This window comes from Corticium candelabrum, chromosome 9 (assembly GCF_963422355.1).
Source record: "Corticium candelabrum chromosome 9, ooCorCand1.1, whole genome shotgun sequence".
Classification (NCBI taxonomy): domain Eukaryota; kingdom Metazoa; phylum Porifera; class Homoscleromorpha; order Homosclerophorida; family Plakinidae; genus Corticium; species Corticium candelabrum.
In genome coordinates, this window is record NC_085093.1 from 1,014,491 (window position 1) to 1,040,289 (window position 25,799).

Consider the following 25,799-nt stretch of genomic DNA (forward strand, 5'->3'; position numbering starts at 1 on the left):
CTGTTTCCATCAGTCAGCTAGTATTATTGATTTGGGAGTCAACTATTGTGTGTTATGGCATTACTACTATACCAACAGCATGTCTGGTCTTCTAATATTGTTTATCACTGGGTGACAATATTATATTGATTGTAGGATTATGGTCATCCTTGTTGACTACCATTCGTTTCTTTACTAGCAACAGTTACTATTGTTTGTCATAGTAATTACAGAAGTTTATGTAATAGTTATTTATGATGACAGCTGAACTCGTGTAGGTATTCGGTTTCTTTCTTTTCTCAGCACGTCCCTGTGCCTGTACTTGACCCACCCAAATGCTAATGTTCCAGCAATCATCAGTACAGTCAGTACAGTGTAGAAAACCCAAGTCTTTGATTCACTTTCTTGCTTCAGTAGGACCTTGATATTGATTGCTGCTGAAGTACAGTATGTCTGATAGTAGCAATCAGATTTCTTCATGATAAGAAGAAGGATGATTGAAATGTAGTATCCCACGCCTTCAACAAAGAATGTACAACCGTATGCAGTACATCGGAATTTACTTGGTGCCCGAGACAGAACAAACTCACTCACACCAGTGATGATCAATGCACTGCTTAGACCTAATGTGATATGTTGTGGTGTTTGAATGAAAACTGAAGTTGACGAGTAGATGATCAGTGGGATATGAGAGTCTTCCAGTTTGTGATTCCCGCAGATATGATGGATATGTCCAGTTTTTAAGCGGATTGTTTCGGTAACAATTGCTAGCAAGCATGTTACTATACCTAACACCATTCCTATTAGAATGCGCTCTAACATGGTGGGTAGACGACGCTTCCATTTGGCGTGTAATCTGGGTACAATGCACCAAGTAACTGGAATCATGACTAGGACTGTTCCTGAACATATTGTGTACATTACTGCTGTGGGAATAACGGTGTGACGAGTAGTAGTGTTGTCACAGTAGTCAGACATAATTGTGTTGTTTTTGTCAAAACGATTTTGTTGACTGTCAAAACCTAGATCCATGTGAATGGCCTGGTCAACGAATGCGTTTCTGATTTGACTGTAAACTGTTTCCATGAATATTAGACTGGATAAGATCGGTATGATGACACCAAGACGTCGTCTGTGTTCGTCTCTTTTGTCTGTTCTTTCTTCTTCCTCACTTTTGATTGGTAATTCTTGTCTATCATAGTAGGGTGGGTCGGATGAGGTGTAACATCCACATCCTGTTGCTAGAATGCTGAAAAGACTTGGAATGGACTGTATCTGTGTAGGCGGTTTGTGAGATCTGTATTTCGTTTTCCAAGCAATTAGAAGGAAGAGAGACAGTAGTAGTGACGTAGGAGAGATGATGGATACCCAAAGATAGCCCCATTGACCTGTTGTTCGTAGGAAATGTGTGATTATACTGATTATTACAGGCCCCGATATTCCCACCATGAAACTTGCGCTGACTAGACCAGCTATGGTGCGGTGAGTAGCAGTACCGTCACTCAGTTGCTCCAGTGTGTATGGAATGAGAGTAGCTCTCGTAGCTGCTGTACCAATAGTGCTGCAAGTGAGACCGATTCCATAGGCAGCTCTCCAAGCTAAGTTGATTTTTCGAGTACCCGACGATTGTCCGACAGCATAACATATGAATCCTGAACCCAGCATAGCCAACGATAAGGATGCTAGCAACGTGTGGTAATATCCTATCTTACGATCGGCCAGCCATCCGAAGAGAGGTGAAAGTAGACAGAACGATCCAATAATGACTTTGGGGATAATCCATGCCGAAGATGATGCCAGACCGAGATGCTCGACGGCATAATAACGAACGGTACCAATGACAACAGACAGAGCCGCTTGCTCCAAAAGTAAGATTACTAGAAGACGAATGACACTCATCTTTCCCTCACTCAACCACATTGTGTACGAGGACTGCTTTTGAGAAGACTGCGGTGATGCGGACAGCGGGACAGTTTCTTCTTTGAAGTCACTTAGCATGCTGGACGGCTCTACTAGCCTTGCTCTTTCTGGAACTGTGTAGTGATTGCCTTGACACACGCATGTAATATGGTATGATTATGTTGAAAGTTTCACTATTGCTATATCCGTTTCAATCTTCTCTATCAGTGCAGGTACTGGCCCCAGGGAAGGTTGCATATCTATTTTGTCTTTCAGAAAGGTCGTTCTTGAGTTGGGCTCTTGAGTGAAGGAGCAGCGGGTGACAATCGATGCTCGCACTCGAATTCTCTGTTTAAGTGACCGTCTCTTGACTGTTGTACGTATTTTCTGCTTTGAGCCATACAGAAACTGGATTTTGTTTTGGTCCCGTGAAACGACACTTTATTAATTAATACCTAAATTAACTTAGCTGTTCGGTGACATGCAAAGAAACTAAACGCTTCATGCGTATGTTCATCTCGCCTTAGCTTATCTACATACAGACGGCTGTGAGTTGTACAGATCTGTGTGGTCTGTCTATTGTTTGTATGTCTCGGTGTCTGCGCTTGACCAACGTGAATGCCACTAGATTGGTAATCGAGAGAAACGTGAAAGCAAAATAGTATGCCCATGGATTGCACTCTGTTTCTTGATTGGTTAGCGCTCCAATGTCGATGCCAGTCCCTTGCTTTGTGTGACTTGTCTCGCTGTAGTACAGTTTTGCTCGTGACATGGTATAGTAGATTGCCAGACCAACATAGTGACCCAACCCCCATGCCAGCCAGAAGCATCCGAATGCTGTACAACGAAATCTGCTGGGTGCTCGCGAGAGCACGAACTCTGCAGCTGCGACGACACAAAATGCGGCACTCATGCCCAACAGGCAGTATTGAGGTATCTGCCACAGTGCAGAGATGGACGAATAGGCAAAGACAAAAGACTTGCCACCGATTGTCAGACAAAAAGCCTTTATCGGAGTGCTGTGATAGCGAACGATTTCCAATATCATCGCGCACGTGGAGCCTAAGACGGAAACAGACATGCCCCATTGTATGCGTGTCATCATTTTCAGCTCCTTTTTGAAACGTTTTTCGTAGCAAGGTCTAATGACTGTTGGGACTGCTGCGAGAGTGAGCAGCACACAGGCAGCAGTTAACGCTTGTGCGATCGACGGTCGAATAAGAAATACGACTTCGTTGCTTACGATCGAACAGTTTCCGGATGCTTCTTTCGCTGTAGTAAACGTGAGATCGAGGTGCAGAGCCTGAACTTTATAACTTCCTTCCAGTTGCATGTAGCTGGCAAAGAAGACGATCATGGTTGACAAGGCGGGCACGAGGAGTGCTAGCTTCTTGCGCTCGATGCTTGCTTCGTATTGTAGTCTGTCCTCTTTGTTTCTTATCGGGAGAGCGTCGGGGTCGTAATAGGCAGGTCTGGAGCTGTCACGGTAACATCCACACGCTGTTTTTAGGATGTCGGGTAGGGATGGCACGGTGGCTTCGTCTAGTCTTTGTCGAGGGCAAGGCGACTTGTAAGTCTTTCTCCAAATTATGAGAATGACGAAAGCGAGCAGGAGGACGCAACATGTCGCAAGAGAAAGCCAGAAGAAACCGCTGGAATAGAGATGACCGTCGATGGTGAACGCTCCCGTTATCGCCAAGTATCCGCCGGGAACGATGGCAAGGACCGAGCCCACGTTGATACCGACAAATGCCCAACTACAGAATGCTATCAAAGTACTTCGTTTGGCGTGACCATCACTCAGTTGTTCAACCATACAAGGCATCAACGCCGCTCGTACAGCAGATCGACTGAGCGTTACAATAATTAGACCAACGATATACAATGTTCTCATAACGTTTAGATGACTCCCGCTTGGTTTTGTGCCGGAATGAATGACCGTTTGTATTGTACAGGTCAGCAATAGACTTGATCCTATCAGATAGAAGGCGAAAGCTGTGATGAGAGTTGGCATACAACCGGTCTTTCGATCAGTCAACACACCGAAGAACGGAGCCAAGAGAAGAGCCGAGCCAGAAAATATGAGATATGTAGTTGTAGACGACGGGAAAGAGAAATTTAAGTAGAAATACGTAAAGCTGTCGATGGTATCGGTGATAAAATGGAAAGCCACACGTTCAAGTACGAGAACAACGAGAAGACGAATTAGTGACTTTGTGCTGTCTGTGAGGTTTACACTGCAGCGTCTTTCTCGGTTGCCTCCAACGAGAGCTTCTCTCATATTTCTTCGGAGGTTTGTTTGAGACAATGAAACATCCATCCTCGACGAAACAGCCGCACTAACTAATTTGATTAGGATGCACGCAGTCGTAACATTGCAATTTATTGATTGGTAGCACACGAGAACACCCGTACCTATGCAAGCTAACGTGTCTGATGGACTGCTTATATAGGCCGGGAAGCCAGAGATTTCCGTACACGGTTTCTTTTGGTGACTCGCTCTTAACTAAGTGAAGATAATCTGACGTTACACTGCCACAGCTACTCTGGGATTTCTCATAAAGTTAATTGTCATTTTCTACTTAGAAATATTGAAAGGGCGTTGCAACAGGAGGGTGGAGCATCCGTACACTTACCTTGCTCTAATGTTATGTACGTAACAACGTTGACAAGCCTACATTTGATTGCTCTATACATTTTATTGCTAACTATTGTGCCTATTGATAGTTGAACTTAAATTACTCAGACTGTAAGCAATTAACGTATACATATCTAGATAGAGTCGTTGGTAATGAAGCAGTCCCAGTGCTGATGGTAACTTGTTCAGTTTTTTAATATGTTTTGTTTCATCAAATAACTGCAAGCGTGTACAAACGAAGTCGGTACAATGACAAGTCTACGTACATGTACTTGTTTTCCACAAGATTTGTAGTCTGCTCAAAGCCAATTTCAATCAGTCTTTTGAGGATAGTTACTAACAGCTCTGTTTGTAGATGTGGTCTCTTTCCTTCCGAGACACATCCTTGTGTCTGTACTTGACCCAGAGGAATATACTCACGCTCACAATCATGATTATTGTTAGCACAGTATAGCACACCCAAGCCTTGGACTCGGATTCGTTGTGAAGCAGTCGGGTGATGTTCTCGTGTACTCTCAAGGGATCGATGGGCTGATCGTAGTAACAGTGAGCTTTTTTTATAACCACAATTATAAGCAAACCTGCAAAAGTGCCTAGACCTTTGATGAAGAATGTGGCGCTGTATGCCGTGCAGCGGAATTCACAAGGTGCTCGAGACAACGTGAATTCACGCACCGAAATAGCAATCAGTGCACTGCCGAGACCCAACGACAAGTGTTGTGGAATTTGAACAAGGACAGACACGGAAGAATAGATGATGAGTTGAGACCGACAACAGTGCATTGGTATGCTAACACAGATATGATGCATCTCTCCTGCATTGATGCGGATAACTTCAGTAATGGTAGCAAACACACACGAGAGTGTACATAACAGTAGTCCTATACAAATGCGCTCCAGCATAGCGGGCGCTCGATTCAACCATCTCACATACAGCTTGGGCACAATACACGTCGCTATCGGTATCATGATGACAATTGAAGCAATACAGCCAACATGAACGACTTCTGCTGGAACGACGATTCGAGATATTGTGTTGGCTTTGCAATACTGAGATGTGATGTTTTGATCTTGTTTATCCCACCTCTGACGTCGACTATCTTGGGCGATGTCCATGTGAGAAGCTTGAGCAACAAATGTTTGTCTGATTTGCGTGTATACTGCAAAAAATGGAATGAGACTGAACAGAATAGGGATAATAACACCCAGACGTTGTCTATGCTCATCTCTTCGATCACATTGTTTTTCTTCCTCGTTTTTGATTGGCAGCTCTCGTCTGTCGTAGTATGGTGGGTCTGATGATATGTAGCAACCACATCCCGTTGCTATAATGTTACAAACGCTAGGTGAGTAGTCGAGTTTTGCATGGGTCCTCAAGTTCCTTCTCCAAATGATCAGTAGGAAGAGTGCAAACGAAAACGACACGGGAATAAGGAAGTAAATGCAAAACTTGTAATTTGGTAGGTTGCTATACACCAATCCGATATCGATGATCAATGCCAGCAGTTCACCTATCATCGCCGACAGGTAACTGATGGTCACCAGATTTGATATTGTGCTGTGAGATTCAGTCCCGTCACTGAACTGCTCGAGTGTATAAGGAATCAGAGTGGCCCTTGTTGCTGCTGCACCGAAAGCAGTGCCAACTATACCAATACTGTAAGCGGCCTTCCGAGAAGAGACGTCAGTGTCATCACTTTCATCATACGCCAAAACGCTCCCTATTGCATAACACAGAGGAATAGAGCTCAATGTGTAGAGCAGTAGCGCTGATACGAGGATAGTGTAATAGCCAAATCTTCGATCGGCCATCCATCCAAATAGAGGTGATAGAACGCTGTAGGTTCCAGAAAAGACTGAAGAAACAACTATCACTGACGAACTCCGTAGTTTGGTGTAGCTAGGAGTAAAAGTGTGGAAAGTTGACTTGACTAGGGCAAGAGCAGCTTGCTCTAACAACATAACAATTGTGAGACAGATTGCAGCCTTTTTGCTCTCGCTTAGCCAACTCTTGACTCTAGACAGCATCCGTACTCGATCAGAAACCGGTCGAGTCTCTCTTGACGCCACCATGATGACAATGAACGCTCGGGTTGACTGCACACGTACTGTTGGGTGTTGCAATAAACCCACGAAAACTAATCATATAATTTCAATGTTGCTCAAGCTATAATACAGTATATATAAGCTATGTTTTAATTCCAATGTATATAGTTCTATACAGCTTAGCTGTCACGTGTTGCGTTCCTAATTTCTACGTCTGTATGTGTTTCTAGTCTCTTGGAATGCGCTGGTAATCGAGATACGCGGACCACATCCTTGTGCTTGTATTCAACGCAAACATAAATTACTAGAGTAATCGACATGGCTGCTGTGAGGACGATGTAGTAAACGTATGCCTTGGATGTTACTGCTCGATGCGTCAATTCTCTCAGTTTGCGACGAGTTAGTTTCCCATCCGTAGGGATATAGAAGGGCTCGTAGTAATAGTTAAAGTGCTCGATGATGGCGACCACTGCCGAGCCCAGGTAAGTACCAATGCCCAACATCATGATCAAAACACTGAAAGAAAGACTTCGAAATTCTTGTGGTGATCGAGATAGAACGAATTCCCACGCAGCTAATAGTGCAAAGGCTTCGGCCATACCGAAGAGAACATATTGAGGGATTTGGTAGAGCACACTGAGTGGCGAAATCAAAACAACAATAATTGCGTTTCCTCTTTTCAGTAAGATTGGGTTAGTTTGGTTGAAGCGATGACGACAACCGGCACAGTGAATCCTTTGCCACTCGACAACGAGTGCCGCTATAGAAGCTAGAACTGCGAACACTAGTCCGTATCGAATTCGTACTAACATAGTGAAGTCTGATCTTGTCCACTTAGTGTATAAAGGCTTGATGACAAAAATGATGATTGGAATGAAAACAAGTATAACCGCCGATTTAGCTGATTCCTGCAAGCTCTGAGAGTAAATGTTGGAATTCGAGAAGTGTGTAGAGCAGTCGAGGCTGCCGCTTCCGTTAGTAATTTCATTGGTGTAGTAATGGTTCATGCGAGATCCTTGCTCTACGAATGTGGACGGTATCTGTGCGATACCCATTCCAAACAGAATGAAAACGATGAGTTTTGGTACGAGAACGGACAAACGCTTATAATGGTCTGCTCGATTTAGAGCCGCCTGTTCTTCTTGTGACTCCGGTTCGTGCTGTGGTAATAGATTCCTGTCGTACGGCAGCGGCATTTCTTTCCGCGGACAACAGGCCAGCATAACGATAGATGTCAGACGTGGCACGTAATCGATAGCCGGTGTGTGTCTATAGAACTGTTTGCGCCATATCACGAGAATGAGAAACGCTGCTAGGGAACACACGGTCGCTAAGAGATAAACATAGAAGAATCCTGTGTATGCCTCATAGCACTCTGTGTGGTGTACTATTGATATCCGGTCGTGAGTTGCACTGACTCGCCAAGGACTGTGTAGAGCTTGCAGAAATCCTCCCGAAACAGCGGCAATTAACCCTCCGACGGTGATGGCAAAGTACACACAACTGAAAACGTGTGCGAGGACACCTTCGGTCGTATTGGTTGCCGTCAGACTGACGAGAATATAGGGCATGAAAGTAGCCAGAGTAGCAGCATGACTCACACTGCACAGCAATAAAGCAATGATGAATCCGACCTGTCCTTTCGTAACGCTACCGTCTAACGGATCAGAGGAAGGAAGAGCATTAAGGTATGAGGTGACGCAGAGTAAAGATGAGCCGAACAGAAAACCGGTGATTCCTGTCAGAAGAACTTTGTAGTGGCCGGTCTTGGCGTCAGATATCCAGCCAAACACGGGAGCCAGGAAGAATGCAGTGCCACGATAGAAAACCATCAAAATGAGATTGCCTTTCAGATGGATGTACAATCGACAATATGTGACTAGGTTGTATTCGATGAGATAAAACGCTATTGCCATCAGTGCTTGAGACGCCATGAGACGGATGACTGCTCGAACATCTCTTTGTCGGTTGATGATTTGTCTCAATCGTGCGAGTGAGGTGTGAAATGAAAGTGACGAAACGGGTCGAAGAAGTGGCACAGACTTGTTCGTGTCATCGATATCGTCTTCACTTCTAGTCGACATGCTCACGTGTTCTCATTGGTAGTAACTAGTTTACAGATACATGTGCTACGTACGCATTTATGTCTTGTAATTTTACTTTGAATCACTACAGCAATTACTACGGCAGAAAATCTTTAAATCGGGGACGCCATTGTGTACGGTTCATCTCTCTCTACCTTTTGAATGTCTCTGTGTCGATACTTTATCCACACGAAGACGATCAGGTTGCCTGTCAGCAACACTGTGAAGATTAGATAGAAAGCCCAAGCTCGAGATGTTTGTGTAAGATCACTCTTGTCGACACGACGTTGCCCTTCTGTAATCTCCGGTGATGTAAAATACAAACCCAATTTCTTCATTGTCGAGTAGACGAAAAGGCCTATGTAATTGCCTATACCCACGGTCACCCAGAAACATCCAAACGCGGTACAGCGGAACCGACCCGGAGCTCGAGAAAGCACGAATTCCATAGCGGCAACGGCAGCGAGTGCTGTGCTGATGCCCATCAGACTATACTGGGGAATCTGCCAGAAGATGGAAAGTGACGAATAGACGCGTAGATGGTAAGTTACACCGATACGAACACACTGGACATTGAACGATGAACGATGAAATCGAACTGCTTCCAATATCGTTGCGCACATACTCGCCAGAAGCGAGAAAATCATGCCCCAGTGTATACGAGTCATGATGGTTAATTCTTTGTTAGAGTATTTCTCATACAAGGGTCTGATGATGGTTGGCATTGCAAGCAAAACTACAACAACTGATACACCTCCGAATGTGTCTGTTACCGCAGGACTCGTAAGGAACGAGACGTGACGAGGAAGACTTGAACAGTTACTAGATTGCTCTTTCACGGTACCGGTACCGATAAAAAGGTGTTCGCCTTGCTCTCTAAAACTGCTCCTTAGTTGTGTGTAACTTGCAAAGTAGATAATCATGGTTGCTAGTACGGGTACGAGGACTGCTAGCTTTTTACGCTCGATTCCTCTGTCGTATTGTATTCTGTCTTCTTCATTTCTGACAGGGAGAGCATCCGGGTCGTAATAGAGGGGTCTGGCGCTGTCCCGGTAACATCCACACGCTGTTCGCATGATATCAAGGATTGAAGGGACGGCGACACTGTGGGTGCGCAGTTGTCGGTCATTGTAGGAATTCTTCCAAATGACGAGTATGGCAAGACAGAGAAGTAGATAGCAGAGTGACATCAGATAGAGCCAGACAAATCCACTAGAATAGACACCACGGCTCTTTTTGAAACCACGGTATTCCCATATGTAACTGCTCGGAATAAGGGTCACCGTTGCCGCTACATTTATGAGCAAATATGCCCAACTACAGAAAGCCATCAGCGTGTTTCGTTTGGCATGACCATCGCTCAGTTGTTCAACCATAAACGGTAACAGTCCAGAGCGCACAGCAGACGCACTTAGTGATATGACGGCAATTCCTGTAAAGTATACTGCAGTAACAGAACGGAGACTCATGTCTGTGGTCTCTCTAGTGTTGCCACTGACCGTTCGAGCAGCAGCATATATAAGGAGACACGATCCCGTTACATAAAAAGTGAGTGCTCCAACTAGAGTTGGAATGTACCCGGTCTTCCTGTCCGTCAAGATCCCGAACAACGGCGCCACTAGGAACACAGAACCGGAAAACACAAAATTGGTAACTGTGGATGACGTGGACGAAAACTGCAGGTAGTTCTCAGAGAAGTCGGCAATAGTCATGAAAACAGAGTAGAAAGCACTGCGTTCCAACGCAAGGACAAAGAGAAGGCGAATAAGAGACTTAGTTCCATCTGACAGTCTAGGACAACTATGAATAGAACGTGTGTCCCCAACCAAAGGCTTGTTTTCTCTTCCTTCTTGACTAGACGGCCGCTCTTGTGAGTCCATTGTCTCCAACTGTAACTACACAGACGTTATCACGTGTTTGGCATCCAATTGCTACGTATGTGTCATGAAATTGCAAGAACACAAAATAGAATGCAATCTTAATTTCAATTTTAAATCAACTTGACGGATTTTACATCTTGCTAATTTATTGAAACTACTCAATTTCATATCTTGTGTAACTCACTTCCGTTGAAGAAGAACTAACTGAATAGAATGTCCCACACACTGACTCAGCTATTACCATGAAATGATCATGTAGACTACTACAGGTTCATTGCACCATATATATGGGCTCTTGCTATTCGAAGAACGTCTTTATGTCTTCTCTTTATCAAAGAAAAAACACACCAGCCCACCATCATAACTGCTGTCAAAACGATGTAGTACACCCAGGTTCTAGAAGACTTTTCTGCTTCAACTATTGAGCCGATTGTTACTGCGTAGGCTGGGCTAATGTCTGAGTAGTAGTAGTGGAGGTGTTTCATGACAAACAGCAGTAGTCCTCCCAAATACAATGCTAGCCCATTTGCCAAGTAGATCAATCCATATGCAGTGCATCGAAATTCTCGTGGTGCTCTTGATAACACAAATTCTCTTGCTGCGATGCCAGTAAATCCCTCACCAATTCCAACTAGAAGATGTTGAGGTATTTGTGTGAATGGTGACAATGTTGAATATACAATAATGAAGGCGGTTTGGTCCATCTTTAGGCAGATGTAATTTAATTGTGCGGCATGAATGCGGCTCACTTCTACACCAACAGTAGCAATGCATCCCAGCATTGTCAGTATCATTCCTATAGATATTCTGTCCAACATAGTCAATTCATATTGTCCCCATCTTACGTACATCGATGGAATGAACCACCAAACCACTGGAATTGTTAGGATGATTACTAAAGCGTCAAAGCCATTCAAAACTGTTGGTGGAATGAGATACTCGTTGTTGGTGCTATTTACTGTACAGTAGTTTGAAAGCAGGTTGTTGCTTTTGTTCAGTATTGTCCCATTCTGTTGATCATAGAAAAAATTCATGTGGACAGTTTGATCTTTAAAGCCATCCACTAACTGTCCTTGAACTGTGTAGTAAAGAATGAGAGTAGACAGCACAGGTACAAGAACTCCTAGCCGTTTGCGGTGTTCATCCAACCTGTCTTTGGTTTCTTCTTCCTTAGTCTTGATGGGTAGTTCTTTATGATCATAGTAGAGTGGTTCAGGATCAGATCTATAGCAGCCACATCCTGTAGCTAGAATGTCTCTAAAGCTTGGTGTATATTCAGCTGTTCTTTGAACTGTGTGTGATCTGTATTGCTTTCTCCAGATGATTAGGACAAGAACGGCTACAACAAGGCAACTGACGGCCAACAGGTATGTCCAAAAGAATCCCGTATAATTGGATTTCCTGCAAATGCCCGCCTGTTGCCACAGATATCCCCCTCCCACGCCTGCTGCAAAGGCTCCAATGTTGACGCTAGTGTAACTGGCTGCAATTACTCCTGCTATGACACTGCGAGATTCACTGCCGTCTCCCAACTGCTCCAACATGTAAGGCAACAGAGTCGCTCTGACTGCTGATGCACACAGTACGACAATTGTCAACCCTACAACGTAGAGTGCTTTCAAATACCCAAGCTCGGTACCGTGCTGTCGACTTGCCGCAGTTGCAGTGTAGGCTATAGGAATTACTCCAACCAAGTACATGACAAACGACGTGGAGAGGACGGGAATGTACCCGAACTTGCGATCTGACAACCAGCCAAACGCAGGAGCAAAGAGATAGACCGATGCCATCAGATGAAGGTTCAGGAGGAAAGTTGCCCATGTTGGAAAATGAAGGTAGTTCGTGCAATAGATGGAGGAGGTCATCATAATACAGTAGAACGCTGTACGTTCGAGCATGATGACTATAAGCAGTCGAAATACAGCTTTCTTTCCTGATGTCATCCACCTCTTGAAAGACTGCAGCAACAGAGGCGTAGAGAGCAAAGCCTCTGTCTTCTTCCAACCCATGTTCTACCACACGTTGAAAGTTTGATGGATGGTTTAGTTGTCTTGGGATTAAATTACCAAGTGACGTACAGGAATGAAAGTGATTATCATACCTATTTGTCTTGGGAATTACTAAATGACGTACAGGAATGAAAAGTGATTATCATACCTATTTATGCATTTGTTTAAAACTTGTGTAAACGTACATTAATTAAAGTATTCCATTTAGTAAAGCTATAAGCTAGTATATCTAACGACATTGTTTAGAGTGCTTTCTCCTCCTGGTCTCTCTACTGTCTGGACATCTTTGTGACGGTATTTCACCCACATGAATGCTAATAGTGTGAGAAACATGAGTATTGTCAAAACAAGGTAATATATCCAAGCTTTGGAGTTTTCAGCTTCTTGAATCAGTTTGTTGATGTTGTTTGTATTAAGGTCTGCACCAGATGTAGGATGTATGATGTTGTAGTAGTAGCCAAGCATCGACATGGAGTAGTAGATGAGAAGACCCAGATAATAACCCATACCCTCTGTCAACCAGAGAAGTCCAACTGCAGTGCAACGGAAGCGATGTGGAGCTCGAGAGAGGACAAATTCCATGGAAGCAATAGTGGTAAAGGCAGTGCTGATCCCTAGCAGGATGTATTGCGGAGTCTGCCATAGGAACGAAATGTTTGCATGTATGAAGACATATGGTTCCCGTCCTACTTTGAGGCAGTTGTAATGGAACGGCTTGTAGTTTGTTCGTAGTCTTTCTAGAATGGTGGCACTAAGATTTGCCAGTACACCAAATAGTATTCCCAACTGCATTCGAACAAGAACTGTCAACTCTTTGGCGAACAATTTTTCATAACACGGTCTGACTGCCAGCCATGTCAACGGTACCACTGCCAGTACAGTCGCACAGTCAAAGAGTTGGACAAGCGACGGTGTCAAAATAAAGCCAAGATGATTGGATAACTGAGAACAAGTGGTGTTGGTGTTGTTTGAATGAAGATATTCATGCAGATGACTGACTCTCAATTCCAGATGTAATGCTTGTTCAGCAAAACTGTTGTGCATTTGACTGTATATCATAAAGAAAGCCATCAAAGTGCCAAGCACAGGTACTAAGACAGCTAGCTTCAGTCTCTCGATCCTTCTCTTGTATTGTTGTCGGTCTTCTTCGTTACGAACGGGTAAAGCATCAGGATCATAGTAAGATGGTCTGCTGGGATCATGAAAGCAGCCACAAGCTGTTTTGAGAATGTTTGTCAGTTTTGGCCCATATTCATAATCTGATTTTCCTCTTATGGGCAGCTGAGATTTGAAACTGTTGCGCCAATAGAAGAGAATGCATAGAGCTAAGAAGAGCGCGCAAGGTGGAAGAAGATAAATCCAGAAAAAGCCACTTGTATGATGTTCTCTAGCGTTGTCTGTACTTGCCAGTCTGTGAAGATAAGCGCCCAGTCCTACAGCAATTGCCATGGCAATATTGACTATCAAATAAGCCCAACTGCAAAACGCCATGAGCAAATTCCTCTTTCCGTGTCCATCTCCCAGCTGTTCCAGCATGTATGGCATAAGACTGGAGCGAATAGCGGACACACTGATCATTGCCAATGCTAGTCCAACCAAGTAGATGAGTCTGATCTTTTTCAAACTGTTATCAAACTGATTCATATTACCATCTACAACAGACGTAGAACTAGAGTAGAGAATGAGAGCCGAACCGACGATGTAGGCAATAAAAGCGGACACAAGAGTGGTGAAATGTCCCGTCTTGCGATCAGTTATAACACCAAATATAGGTGCCAATGCATAGACAGATCCCCATACCACAAACAGCATCCCGTTTGAATAGGAGCCAGGAAAGTCAAGATAGTAGCGAACATAGCTACTGAAATTGCCGATGATAGCAAAGAAAGAAAGCCGTTCGAGCAGCAATACGCCGAGGAGACGAATAAGACATTTGCTACCATCAGACAGGCGTGAAAACGGTTGGTTAAGTGATGAATCGATGAGTGGAGTTGTGATCTCCACGCTGTCGTGAAGAGTCATGTAAATCACCGAGAGGGAAGAACGGTACCGGCCAAGCAGCTGAAGGGGCAGTACAAATGTCTCAACTTCTCGTTAGCTAAATATTGAATGGTAACGCACACCCACATTCAAGTGGTGTCAGCGGCACCCCATGATCGGTCACACAGTGACACCTCAGCCTGATGTTACCAAGTCTGTTGTAGGGCCTTGTAAGGATGTCAGTACTTGTACTGAGAAGCGTTAAAATTTTATCTTTATAGATGAAGTAGTTGTTCGAGCATCCTGCCGCGTGTTTAGAAAGTAGTAAGTATATGTATTGTAAATCTTCTGGACTATGTGGAGTGCCACTTGGCAACCTCACAGTAGCCGTAAGCAACGAAGTTTTCAGACTCTGAATTTTTTCAAGGTATGAATGACATGCAAGGACTTACACTTTTGGAAATAAGATGCGCTAACCTTCCATTTAATTATTTATTACATTTTAGACAGACATAGCAATCAGGCACAAAATATAACTTTTCAATTTCATGCACCTAGCAAACAGTCTAGTGTAGAGAAACAGTAATGTGGACATCTGTAATATAACTCATCCTAACATACTATACCTATATGTTATATCTATAAAATACTATATGTATATATCCAACAGATAAAACAAACCAGCGTCATAGGAGAACCAGTAATCTAATCAAAATTAAAGCAATTTGAACAACGACTCTAGTAATAATCCTAGTAGCTATTAAGAACACAGCAAGTCTTGTAAATTCAAATGTTGTAGAGTTGCCTTTAGAAACAGATGAACGGCAGACTTTGCATTTGATGTATTCTATTTCTTTTGAAGAGGTGCATATCTTGTGTACTTGCGGTAGTTATGTTCTATAGCCATGTAGAAAATTGTGTTGAAGATAATGGCAAAGGCCAGGATAACAAAATAGTAATACACAAGTGACCGGCTCTCTTGGAGATAGCAAGAGTCAGGATTGAAATCTGAATTTAGGTGCTTTGCCTTGTAATACCATGATGGCTTAGTCGACTGAACAATGATCAGTGTGAGAGCACCAACAAGCTTTCCCATTCCTTCAATCATTCTAAAGAATCCAAAGGTTGTACACCGAAATTCCCTTGGTGACCTTGACAGCACAATTTCCATAAAGCCAACAACAGCTAATACTTCTGACACACCCATAATAATATACTGTGGAACTTGCCAACTGGCAGACATTTGAGAAAAGCACTGGCACAAAGGGGAGTTGTTAATAGTAGTGCATATATGTTTATAGTTACAATAGTGTAACCTTGCAGAGTCAACTAGACTTGCACAAACACAAGAAGCTGCAGCAAGCACCATGCCCCACCGAATACTGGGCAAAATGTAAATAATTCTTCCAGTAATTCTTTCAAATAGTGGTTTCAACACCCATTGCATAAGAGGAACTGTTATAATAATTGAAATTGGATCAAATATTAAAGGCCAATCCCAAGGTGGTATAGGAGCCTTATTAAGACTTTCATAATCCAAATGATGACCTTGCTCAACAAACGTGCTTAAAGTCTGTGAATAAATGGTGAAATAGAGTACCATGGTGGTCATGAGAGGAACTAACTCTCCCAGTTGTCGAATGTGATCATTCTGCTCTCGCTCCTCTGCCTCTGTTTGTGTAGATGGTTCCTGTTGATGTTGTCTCAAAATGTCTGTGTCATAATGCTCCCTTTCAGGCTTCCTACACCACGCAGTATGACATACAGCTATAAGACTGGGTCGAGATAATTGTCGAGGATGAAACCATCTATACTGGTTCTTTCCAAACACAAAGATTATGAATGCTAATGATACAGCACAAAGTCCCAGTAAGTATTTCCATGCAAAACCACCGAAATTTGTGTTGCCGTTTGGAGAACGTAGTGATTGTAGATATCCACCTACGCCAAATGCTATTGCTGCACCAACATTTACAGCAAAGTACGACCAGCTAACAAAGGCTCTAAGGTGTCGGTTCTTCTGGTCTGCTCCACCAGTCAGTTGCTCCAGCATGAAAGGTATGAGTGTGGCTTGAATCCCAGGAACAGCCAATAAGACACTAACCAAAAGCCCACTATAGTACAAGCCTCTTCCAATAGCTATTTGATCACTAGTACCGTCCTGTATGTATGCTGAAGCGAATATGAGAGCAACTCCAAGCACGTTCATAATGAAGCAGCCAACTAACACCGGAAAATGACTGTATTTGGTGTCAGTAATCCAACCATAGACTGGAGACAGAGCATGGCTGAAGGCCAACAAGATGTTGATCCAGACTAGACTCCATGAACCAGATGGAGCAGAATCGAAGAAACACTCCACGTACTCTCCAATGGTGGCAACAATAACGTAGAAAGCCACAGACTGCAAGGCCTGAACGAACATCAGTCTCAGCATTGTCCTAACACCTGATGATGGTACGCAGCACGACTGAAGTCTTGCTAGGGAGTTAGCACCGGTTGGTTGGAGCAATAAAATTTCATTTTTTTCATCGACGGCTGGACGATCAGGCATCGGTGCGCTCGTCTAGAGGTAATTACAGTGCATACTTAACGTAGTATACGTAACGTAGTATACGTAACATACCGGTAGTATATACAACAAATTTCGTCCGCTACAAGGACTATCCGCTTTATAACAATGACAATGCGCATGCCCATTGAAACGCGCCAATTCCGATACACTCACTGTGGCTGGGAAGAACATCTTACCTGCGTGAAGGTTAGGGTTAGGGTTAGAATTAGAATTAGGGTTAGGGTTAGGGTTAGGGCTAGGGACGGTAGTTGTCACGTACTGCCGACAAATTGTGTCCGGTGGGACACTTTAATTTGTAGGGGACACGACACCCTAGCATGTTTTCACACATTATGTTAATTAATGTATAGCTTTCGGTAAAAGCAACACGATTTCAGCATCAGGAAAATGCAGTGTTTTCTGTTACAAGATATGAAATGGAAATTTAGTTAGACTCTGACCCACTCCTCCATCACTCCGTCATTACTGGGATCTCTACGTGACATCTGATGAATGACATGAGCGGAGTACGAGGGACTGCCAGGGCCAGAGTCTAGGTTTTGGCAGTTGTTTATGAAATCTGAAGAAAGTATACCTCTTGCATTGCTTATTGAAGACATATGCATTATCTAGTTGTAAGCCAATACAGGGTTTCCTTTAGCGCGGCAGTGTCTATACATTTTTGTCTTGGGTGAATATACAGAGCAATCATATGCATGTACACTCCCCTGTGTATACATTGCAGATGAAAAATCCCAGCAGCGTTTCCCTTTAATTAATAGTCTAATAAAAACTACAGTGCTTTACACTGTTCTTTTGTACGTGTCTGTTGACCTGAAACAGCTAGACTATGTGATTTCCAGTGGAGCCATTCTGGTATACTTTTTATACCTGAATTCTGCGATCATGTAAAATATGACATTAAGTATCATCATCCATGTGAGAATAACATAATAGTAGTATGGAGATGACTCATGATCATGACCATTACTGCATCTCAAAGGACTTTTTTGTCTGACATAATACCAAGTTGGACGACTTTTCTCAATAATATATAACAAGAATGCTCCAAAGTATCTTGCTATACCTTGCATCATTTGAAGAACTCCAAATGTTGTACAACGGAATTCTCGTGGTGAAGTTGACAGAACAAATTCCATGAATCCAACAGTTGCTAAAACTTCTGACATTCCGATGATTAGATATTGAGGCACCTGTGTGTATATTGGAAGTCCTGAATGGCAATAATGAAATGTATTTCCATTAAAATGTCTAATTGTTTTCTTAAATCCACAACAACTAAGTCTAATTGACTCAACAAGACTGGCAAGGCCACATGCCAGTGCAGCCATAATCATCCCCCATCGTATTCTAGGTAACACCGTCATTGTCCTTCCTGCAATGTGTTCATATAATGGCTTGATGATGAACAACATGACAGGGACAGTTACGATGACTCCTAATGGATCAAAGCTATACGTCCAGTCTTCTGGAAGAATCGTCTCGTTGAATAAATCACTATAGTCCATTTTAAGACCTTGACTCACAAAACTACTCTCAGTTTGTGAGTCAATCATAAAATACACAATCACTGCAGCCATGAATGGGACTAGGTTAGCTAGTCGTTTCGTGTCCTCCTCTTGCTTCTTTCTTCTTCGTTCATCCTCATTTCCAGGCTCTCTTTCATACTGCCTCAAAAGGTCAATGTTGAAATGTTGCTGTTGAGGTGTGACACACATCACGCGCCATAGTACTGAAGATTGCACGTATGCTGGGTCGGTCTACCTGACATGGTTTGTATTGCTTGAATCTGTTTTCCAAAACCAGAGAATACACATAGCAATCAGCAGTGATCCCACACCTAGCAGATAACGCCAGAGATATCCACTGAACCTATGATGTATATGTGAGCCCAGCCCATTGAGTGATTGCAAGTAACCACCCAACATAACAGCGATCTCGACACCCAAGTTGACAAAGAAATATGACCAACTGACAAATGCTCCCAGGTATTTGTTTCGCTGTTCTGTTCCTGCTGTCAGTTGTTCCAGTATGAAAGGCACAGCAGTGGCACGAATTCCAGGCGAACCCACAAGAGCAAACACACACAACCTGGATAGTAGAGACCTCGGGCAAGCGCCATGTTGGAAAATGCAAAGGCAATAGCTGATGACAAGATCAATCCTGCTCCAAGTAAGTATGCTGCCAAGCATCCGACAAGAACAGGGTAGTGACCGAATCGAGAATCACTGAGCCAGCCATACAGAGGAGATAGTATCCACGTTGTCCCCACAATTACAGTTGACAACAATGCGCTCTCTTGGCCTAACTCAAATGTATGGAGATAGGTATGAATGTAGGGCTCGATGTTGTTGGTGATCGTATAGTATGCCACACGCTCCAACATTTGAACAAGCAGCAGCATTATCACTGCGAGCACACCAGGAGACACGCAAGGACCAAAACGTCGTTTTGATACATCTGAACGAGACGAGCGTTCGGAGAATGAAGAAACGCCCGACTGGACGAGAGGATCACCGTCCATTTGTTTTCAATAGCTCCACCCCAACGAAAGTCACGTGTAAACCGCTAAACACTTGCAAGTGTAAGTATACTTGGAATTACTAGGACTAGGAAGTAGACACGCCTATCTGGTATGATAAGTGGCTTAGACACGCCCGTCTGGTATGATAAGTGACCACGACTGCGTAGGGTACTCATTACTTGGTCCCTCTCGAGTGGTTCTGCTGCTGGGCAGTGGTAACTTTTGAAGATAGGTATGAAGGACGAACTGAAACATGTTGTTTCAAGTTTCAGCAGTGTACTAGAGGGTAAAGCAGCCACTTGCAATTTTGTGCTCGTGAGGTCGCGTCACGTCGTGTTCTATTGTAGGTCTTCACTTGTTTCTAGCAACATCATTGTCGCAGGAACAACTGACTGCGGAAAATGAGCAAGCTCGAAAAACGTTTGCACTGGAGCTCGGTCGGCTGGTCGGCAAGCTCAAGTCTCTCGGGATTGCATCGCCGCCTCGCCCGGGGCCCAAGCCTATGGCGCAAAATGGTGGCAGTGACAGCAATCCAAAACAAGTACCGACATTGCCACCTCGAGGTAGTGGACAGTTTAGTGTGGAAGAACGTGACCTCTCTAGAGACGTGAGGTCTAATCATAATGACAATGGCGTTCTGGTGACGGAAGAAACGTACACAGACATGCAAACTGGCGAACAAAACGGAAGTAATGCAAAGCAGGAAGAGTTCTATACTGATATGGAGCCTGGTAATGAAACTGGCGTCATTCAAGATGAGTTTTACACAGTTGTCGGCGGTGAAAACGAGTCTGGAGAGCCCATTGAACAGGAAGAGTTTTATGCTGATGTCGATCCTGCAGGTAGTAGCCAGGGAATGAAAGAATGCATAGACAGTACAGATGATGAAGGCTATCCACCTAGAAGTCCTGGTAGACCAAGGTCTACTGCTTCATCAAGTTCATTGGGCACTAATTCACTTGATAGTCATTATGCTCAATTCAGTGGAACTAAATTCAAGAAGTTTAAGGCTTCCAGCTTGAAGACATCAGCCAAAGCAGGGTTCTTGGAGAAGCTGGGAGGCTATCGACACAACAAGTGGCAAAAGCGGTATTGTGTTCTTGATGATATCTGCCTCTTCTTCTTCAATTCACAAAAGGACAAAGCTCAAAACAATCAACTCTTGTTGGTAGATTATGCTGTCAGTGCTGATGTCACAGAAATCAAGGAGAAGAAGAACTTTTTGTTCAAACTATCACCCACTAGTGTAACAGAAAAATCTCGACTAAAAACATACTTCTTTCGAGCTCCAGCACAAGACACAAGAGATGAGTGGGTTGCAGCAATGTCGGCAGCATGTCAGAAGGGTACAGGTATGGGCAAACGTTGCTCAATGCTTCAACAGTACCACGATAATGATGTCGGAACTCCTTCAGCAACAGCAGCCGTGGAGCCAATTCCAACAGATAATGATGAATTTTATGATGACACTGCTCCTGTTTTTACCATCACTCCATCAAATACCTCTGAAGATTCAGATTCTGTGGGAACACCTATGACAAAGAGAAAACCACAACCTCCACCCTTGCTTGTAGAGCCAGCTGTGACAGGACCGGTGCCATTGTCTTCCAGGCCTGACCCACCTGTGGACACTCAGCGAGTCTACTACAATGATAAGTGGTTCAACTACAGTGATGTCTATGTTGCATTGTGGGACTGTTGTGGTGCTGAAGCTAATGAAGTGTCAGTTAGGCGAGGTAACTTAGTACTTATTGTGGAGAAGGTTAATGCAGACTGGTGGTTAGTGACTTTGCAATCAGAAGATGATGACTTCAAGGGAAAGTCGGGTCTCATTCCATCAGCATATCTGGACTTTGCATTTGAGGCAGTTCACTAGATTGACAGTGCCTGTTTAGTTGTTTTCATAGTTTATCATTTCATTAGAGTTTTATCTAACCTATGAGTACACTGCTATTACAAGGCTAAGTAACGTTATTGAAATGCTCTTCTGCAAATTCTCGTGCTTTGAGGATTCGACTTCGACTGCACAGTAGTCATACAGGAAATAGAACAGTGATAAACTATACAATGTTCATGATTGTCGACAGACCTGCTTGACCGACTGCTTGACCTTTCATTTCCAGTTACTTGTCGATCTGGTAACAACAACAGGACATTATACAAGTATATGGTGTCATTTCATATCTGAGAAGTAACTACTACCTGTTTGTGCTGATCCGAGTGAAACTGATGGGTGAGACAGCGAGTCCCATACTGAAGTGATAGCAGTCAACCTGTAGGAATTTTTCAAATTTTACCAATGATGAACAACTAATGACATTTGGTTGCCACCACTAAACCTGTTTTCTAATGCTGTTTGTATTGACTGCAGTTCTTTTTCCATACTAACAAGCTGTTCTTTCACTTTATGTGTATTCAGAGCTAGAGAGAGCTAGGTTAGGACGAAATCAGATATGGAAATCATGAATGAAGTGGAGCTGACACCTCTAGCTGCAGACGTTGGTCTCATAATTGGTCGTTTATGTTCTTCAGACAAACACTTGCCTTTCAGCACTTGCACGTCATCTACCATTTCAATGGTCTGACATATTTGTGCTACTTTGTAGTGGTAACTGCATGAAGTGTATTATGTTACTATTGTTTCACCTAAATAAGTTTCAACCAGCTCTTTACCTTGTCTGGTCTTCACATTCAGTTAAGGTAAAACTATTCCCTGTTTGCATTTGATTAATATTTATATCACCTTCAGAATCTATTTGAGGGTTCGAATATTAGACAGACCTGCTATATTCAATTCCACCAAGTGTCTAAGCGAATTCAATTCACACTGCAAGATAGAACATTCAAAGCAATGGATTGTGGTGGCTTCATTGCAATACAATACTATGCAGTCCCATGATTCAAGCTGGTTGTGTCTGACATCCAAGATTTCTAAAGAAGGAAACTGGGCAGAGATTTCCTGTAATAACATTCCATCATACAGTCATTGAGTATATGATAGAAAATGTTGCCAACACACCTCAAACTTTGAGATACTATTATGTGCTGTGTGCAGTTCTTGCAGTTTTCTGTAGACCACATAATATCAGTTATGTATGATTTACCCTTGGCCTGCCAACAGTTGTGTCTAACTTGAGATGACCAAATGGTTTCAAACTAGTGATTCCTGTTCGTTCAACTCTTAACCTCTGGAACAGAAATACTCACTGTTTACCAGCAATAATTGCCATTTCTGTTTCAATGTTTTGGGCAGAAGAAACACAACGAATTTAGATGACGCTATTAATTATAGTTATATCAATAAAGAGGTGGTTAGAAGATAAAACTACAATATAAACACAATAATAAAAACAAATACGAAAACATGTTTCAACCTTCAGTGACTGTAGGAAATTCAGTTGTGGCATTACAGAAAGAGGATTCTCAGACAAGTCAAGGTCTTCAAGCTGAATAGCACGGCAATTATTCATATCAGTTGTAATACAAGCTCTGCAGCCAAACCTTTGTACAATGCTTCAAAGGTGGCAAAATGATCAGTTTGTTGTTTGATAGGCGAAGCTCTTCCAAATGAATCAGTGATCCTAGACCCTACAGAACACAAGCACTTGAAACCTCTCTCCCTCCCTAGCTCCCTCCCTCCCTCCCTCTCTCCCTCCCTCCCTCCCTCCCTCCCTCCCTCCCTCCCTCCCTCCCTCCCTCCCTCCCTCCCTCCCTCCCTCCCTACCTACCTACCTACCTACCTACCTACCTCCCTCTCTCCCTCCCCCTCTCTCCCTCCCCCTCCCTCTCTCCCTCCCCCTCCCCCTCCCTCTCTCTCTCTCTCTCTCTCTCTCTCTCTCTCTCACACACACACACACACACACAATCACACACACCTCTACTGCCTCTAAAAAATTATTGCTGAGGTCAAGGTGAGTTAAATTTGAACATCCTGCAAGTTCCCCATGATTTAGTCTGGTGAGACAATTGTAGTCCAAACGAAGAAGTTTGAGCTTTTGTAGACATTGCAGTCCTGATTCTAATAATAATAAAAATAAGTATTAGATAGCACAACAGAGAGATAAACAAAAATGTATCTGGCTTGCCAATCGTCTTAATTTTGTTGTGCTGCAATTTTAGTTGGCAAAGTTGTTTCAGTCTGTGCAAGACAAACCATATGTTAACCCAGTCAGACCACAGACTGCATCACAACACTGTACTTGTCCAGGTTTTCAATTCTGTGAATATTGTTAGAGTAGAGTTTTAATTCTCTAACATCCTAGTTGCATGGCAAACCTCAATATCATTGATATAGTGCCAGTATACAAAATATTTAAAACTGTGCATGGGAGCAGCCATAAGGCAAACAGAAATATTAACACAAATCCATCTAGAAGAAAGAATTAATTAGGACAAACACATAGACAAACAGGAATTCATTAGACAGACTGAGACCGCTATATTTGTATATAATACAGATAACACAGATAACACATATCCGCCCTAAGGACGGAAGCACAAAGAGTCCAAGTCATAATAATTAGGTAGATAGTCACTAATCAGTCTTGAATTATACTGCCATAAACGAACAGATAACTGTTCGTGAAATTGCCTGGAAGCTTGGCCCAGAGACAAGCCAGATGATAGAAGAGACTTCTTGACAATTGATCTCAACACCTCCAGACTATGTGCAGCCCACACTCCGTATGATTCCACCACAAGAGGGTAAAACAAACAGCCATAACTTGAAACGTTAGCAAGATGGCGTTCATCTTTGTCCACTTCCCCAGCCTCAGCAGCAGCACCAGCTTTTATGGCAGCATTAATAAGGTGAGAGGGAGTGAACAAATTCCTCACGGAAATGTCGAAATAAGCAGCCTTGCCTAGGGAAAAGTCGGGATGGAAAACGTCACCTGGTCTTGTCATAGAATGAGAGGAACAGCGTTGTTCTCGACGTACATTGAAGTTGTCTAAGAGCAACCAGTGGAAGATGACGTCACATAAGGCATCATGTCGCTTAATCCGAAGAGGACCACAGCCAAGAGCATGGTCACCAACAATGTCCAATTCATGACCGCACACACAACGGACTGAGTGTGGGGGTGCTGGAAAAACCGGAATTCCCAAACGCAAACGCAAAGAAGTCACAAATTCACGCGGAGACATGGCCAGGCCTAGACTTGAGTTGGGGATTGCCCTCAACCAAGCCCCCGCATGAGGATATGCGACAGCACTAAAACGTGCCTGTTCTCGCAGACTAACAAAGCTGACTTTAATGCTGGATCTCAAAGCATCATCCAGAGCCTTCTGCAAGGAATGTTGTGTAGAAGAAACAGAGGACGAGACAGAACTAGTAGGTGGTAAAAGACTTGCAAGATGTTGCCGGCATTGCACTTCACCAGGGAAAAAGGAAGAATGCTGAGTCCAATCATTTTCTTCATGTACCGGCATGTATATATATATATATATATATATATATATATATATAAGAATCATATATTATTTCTTCAAGTACAACTATACATAGATGTCTAGACCATTAAATAAAAGACAAGCCAGTTAAGTCATCACAATCTAAACATATATAGGCACTAAGCTAATTTGGCAAGCACACAAACTTATGAAGACATGGAAGCAGAGCAGACAGACAAATAGACAGACAAGCAAATAAATAGACAGACAGACACTAAAGAGACACTATGTTGTAAGTAAAACCTAAATTAATTAATTAATTATATTTATACCAACATGTACAATCAAAATCAGCAAGACGCACGGTGCAACAGTCCAAGCCTTCTATTTTGGTTATGCTGTTGCAAGAGAGATCGAGAGTCTTCACGTGAACAAACTACAAAATTCCAAAATTTAACAATTAACCACATCAGCTAGATGTAGATACTTCAAAACTTTAGTATAATGCCTGTTCTAAGTTTGATATTCTTCTGATGTTTCTACCATGTAAATCAATGTCGTAGATATGAGAATGGCTTCTCTCAAGCGACTCTGCAAACTGTCAGACGAAATTTTTAAAATTGCAACTTCGTCTCGCATGTTAAAAAAATTAACACAGATATTACCACTTTGTCAGGATCTATTTCTCCCTCCAAAAACCTACTTGTTTTCAGATCTCTTTTCGTAGATTTCGACATTTCCGGCAATGAACTACGTAGAAGTGTGGATTGCAGCCCCGGATGACCTTGCAGCCC

General features: G+C 43.1%; 12 protein-coding genes across 13 annotated transcripts; 1 reads left to right on the forward strand and 11 right to left on the reverse strand.

The window, feature by feature from the left end:
• Positions 1 to 45: 45 nt before the first annotated feature.
• On the reverse strand, positions 46 to 1,107 carry LOC134184995 (solute carrier family 15 member 4-like). Its single transcript, XM_062652775.1, has one exon. It carries the CDS (start codon positions 1,063 to 1,065, stop codon positions 232 to 234), a length of 834 nt encoding a protein of 277 aa, XP_062508759.1. The 5' UTR covers positions 1,066 to 1,107; the 3' UTR covers positions 46 to 231.
• On the reverse strand, positions 1,071 to 1,999 carry LOC134184040 (uncharacterized). The gene is made up of 2 exons (XM_062651642.1): positions 1,152 to 1,999; positions 1,071 to 1,075 (listed from the first exon to the last, which is right to left on the reverse strand). Exons 1-2 carry the CDS (start codon positions 1,975 to 1,977, stop codon positions 1,071 to 1,073), a joined length of 831 nt encoding a protein of 276 aa, XP_062507626.1. The 5' UTR covers positions 1,978 to 1,999.
• Positions 2,000 to 2,410: 411 nt separating this feature from the next.
• LOC134184041 (solute carrier family 15 member 4-like) lies at positions 2,411 to 4,198 on the reverse strand. The gene has a single exon (XM_062651643.1). It carries the CDS (start codon positions 4,196 to 4,198, stop codon positions 2,411 to 2,413), a length of 1,788 nt encoding a protein of 595 aa, XP_062507627.1.
• A 529-nt stretch (positions 4,199 to 4,727) lies between these two features.
• LOC134184042 (solute carrier family 15 member 3-like) lies at positions 4,728 to 6,589 on the reverse strand. The gene has a single exon (XM_062651644.1). The coding sequence runs from the start codon at positions 6,587 to 6,589 to the stop codon at positions 4,853 to 4,855; it is 1,737 nt and encodes a 578-aa protein (XP_062507628.1). The 3' UTR covers positions 4,728 to 4,852.
• A 46-nt stretch (positions 6,590 to 6,635) lies between these two features.
• LOC134184443 (solute carrier family 15 member 3-like) lies at positions 6,636 to 8,646 on the reverse strand. The gene has a single exon (XM_062652133.1). The coding sequence runs from the start codon at positions 8,644 to 8,646 to the stop codon at positions 6,742 to 6,744; it is 1,905 nt and encodes a 634-aa protein (XP_062508117.1). The 3' UTR covers positions 6,636 to 6,741.
• A 92-nt stretch (positions 8,647 to 8,738) lies between these two features.
• LOC134184043 (solute carrier family 15 member 4-like) lies at positions 8,739 to 10,526 on the reverse strand. Its single transcript, XM_062651646.1, has one exon. The coding sequence runs from the start codon at positions 10,524 to 10,526 to the stop codon at positions 8,760 to 8,762; it is 1,767 nt and encodes a 588-aa protein (XP_062507630.1). The 3' UTR covers positions 8,739 to 8,759.
• Positions 10,527 to 10,612: 86 nt separating this feature from the next.
• On the reverse strand, positions 10,613 to 12,553 carry LOC134184569 (solute carrier family 15 member 4-like). The gene has a single exon (XM_062652301.1). The coding sequence runs from the start codon at positions 12,533 to 12,535 to the stop codon at positions 10,790 to 10,792; it is 1,746 nt and encodes a 581-aa protein (XP_062508285.1). The 5' UTR covers positions 12,536 to 12,553; the 3' UTR covers positions 10,613 to 10,789.
• A 2,555-nt stretch (positions 12,554 to 15,108) lies between these two features.
• LOC134184545 (solute carrier family 15 member 4-like) lies at positions 15,109 to 17,184 on the reverse strand. Its single transcript, XM_062652267.1, has 2 exons — positions 17,142 to 17,184; positions 15,109 to 17,081 (listed from the first exon to the last, which is right to left on the reverse strand). Exon 2 carries the CDS (start codon positions 17,067 to 17,069, stop codon positions 15,363 to 15,365), a length of 1,707 nt encoding a protein of 568 aa, XP_062508251.1. The 5' UTR covers positions 17,070 to 17,081; positions 17,142 to 17,184; the 3' UTR covers positions 15,109 to 15,362.
• Positions 17,185 to 17,703: 519 nt separating this feature from the next.
• Positions 17,704 to 18,810, reverse strand: LOC134184631 (solute carrier family 15 member 4-like). The gene has a single exon (XM_062652370.1). The coding sequence runs from the start codon at positions 18,806 to 18,808 to the stop codon at positions 17,918 to 17,920; it is 891 nt and encodes a 296-aa protein (XP_062508354.1). The 5' UTR covers positions 18,809 to 18,810; the 3' UTR covers positions 17,704 to 17,917.
• A 270-nt stretch (positions 18,811 to 19,080) lies between these two features.
• LOC134184632 (solute carrier family 15 member 3-like) lies at positions 19,081 to 19,643 on the reverse strand. Its single transcript, XM_062652371.1, has one exon. The coding sequence runs from the start codon at positions 19,612 to 19,614 to the stop codon at positions 19,108 to 19,110; it is 507 nt and encodes a 168-aa protein (XP_062508355.1). The 5' UTR covers positions 19,615 to 19,643; the 3' UTR covers positions 19,081 to 19,107.
• A 134-nt stretch (positions 19,644 to 19,777) lies between these two features.
• LOC134184313 (src kinase-associated phosphoprotein 2-like) lies at positions 19,778 to 21,594 on the forward strand. Its single transcript, XM_062651974.1, has 2 exons — positions 19,778 to 19,900; positions 19,962 to 21,594. The coding sequence occupies exons 1-2, from the start codon at positions 19,849 to 19,851 to the stop codon at positions 21,488 to 21,490; spliced, it is 1,581 nt and encodes a 526-aa protein (XP_062507958.1). The 5' UTR covers positions 19,778 to 19,848; the 3' UTR covers positions 21,491 to 21,594.
• Positions 21,509 to 25,770, reverse strand: LOC134184315 (protein phosphatase 1 regulatory subunit 7-like). Of its 2 annotated transcripts, XM_062651976.1 has the most exons (18): positions 25,671 to 25,770; positions 25,514 to 25,603; positions 25,370 to 25,441; positions 23,814 to 23,872; positions 23,700 to 23,752; positions 23,490 to 23,632; positions 23,116 to 23,202; positions 22,989 to 23,060; positions 22,747 to 22,802; positions 22,634 to 22,682; positions 22,499 to 22,573; positions 22,396 to 22,441; positions 22,288 to 22,327; positions 22,099 to 22,226; positions 21,954 to 22,035; positions 21,817 to 21,887; positions 21,704 to 21,749; positions 21,509 to 21,636 (listed from the first exon to the last, which is right to left on the reverse strand). In XM_062651976.1, the coding sequence occupies exons 1-18, from the start codon at positions 25,740 to 25,742 to the stop codon at positions 21,576 to 21,578; spliced, it is 1,302 nt and encodes a 433-aa protein (XP_062507960.1). In that variant the 5' UTR covers positions 25,743 to 25,770; the 3' UTR covers positions 21,509 to 21,575. The 2 variants fall into 2 exon arrangements, with proteins under 2 accessions (XP_062507960.1, XP_062507959.1); XM_062651975.1 differs by having other exon boundaries at positions 22,396 to 22,573.
• Positions 25,771 to 25,799: the final 29 nt, after the last annotated feature.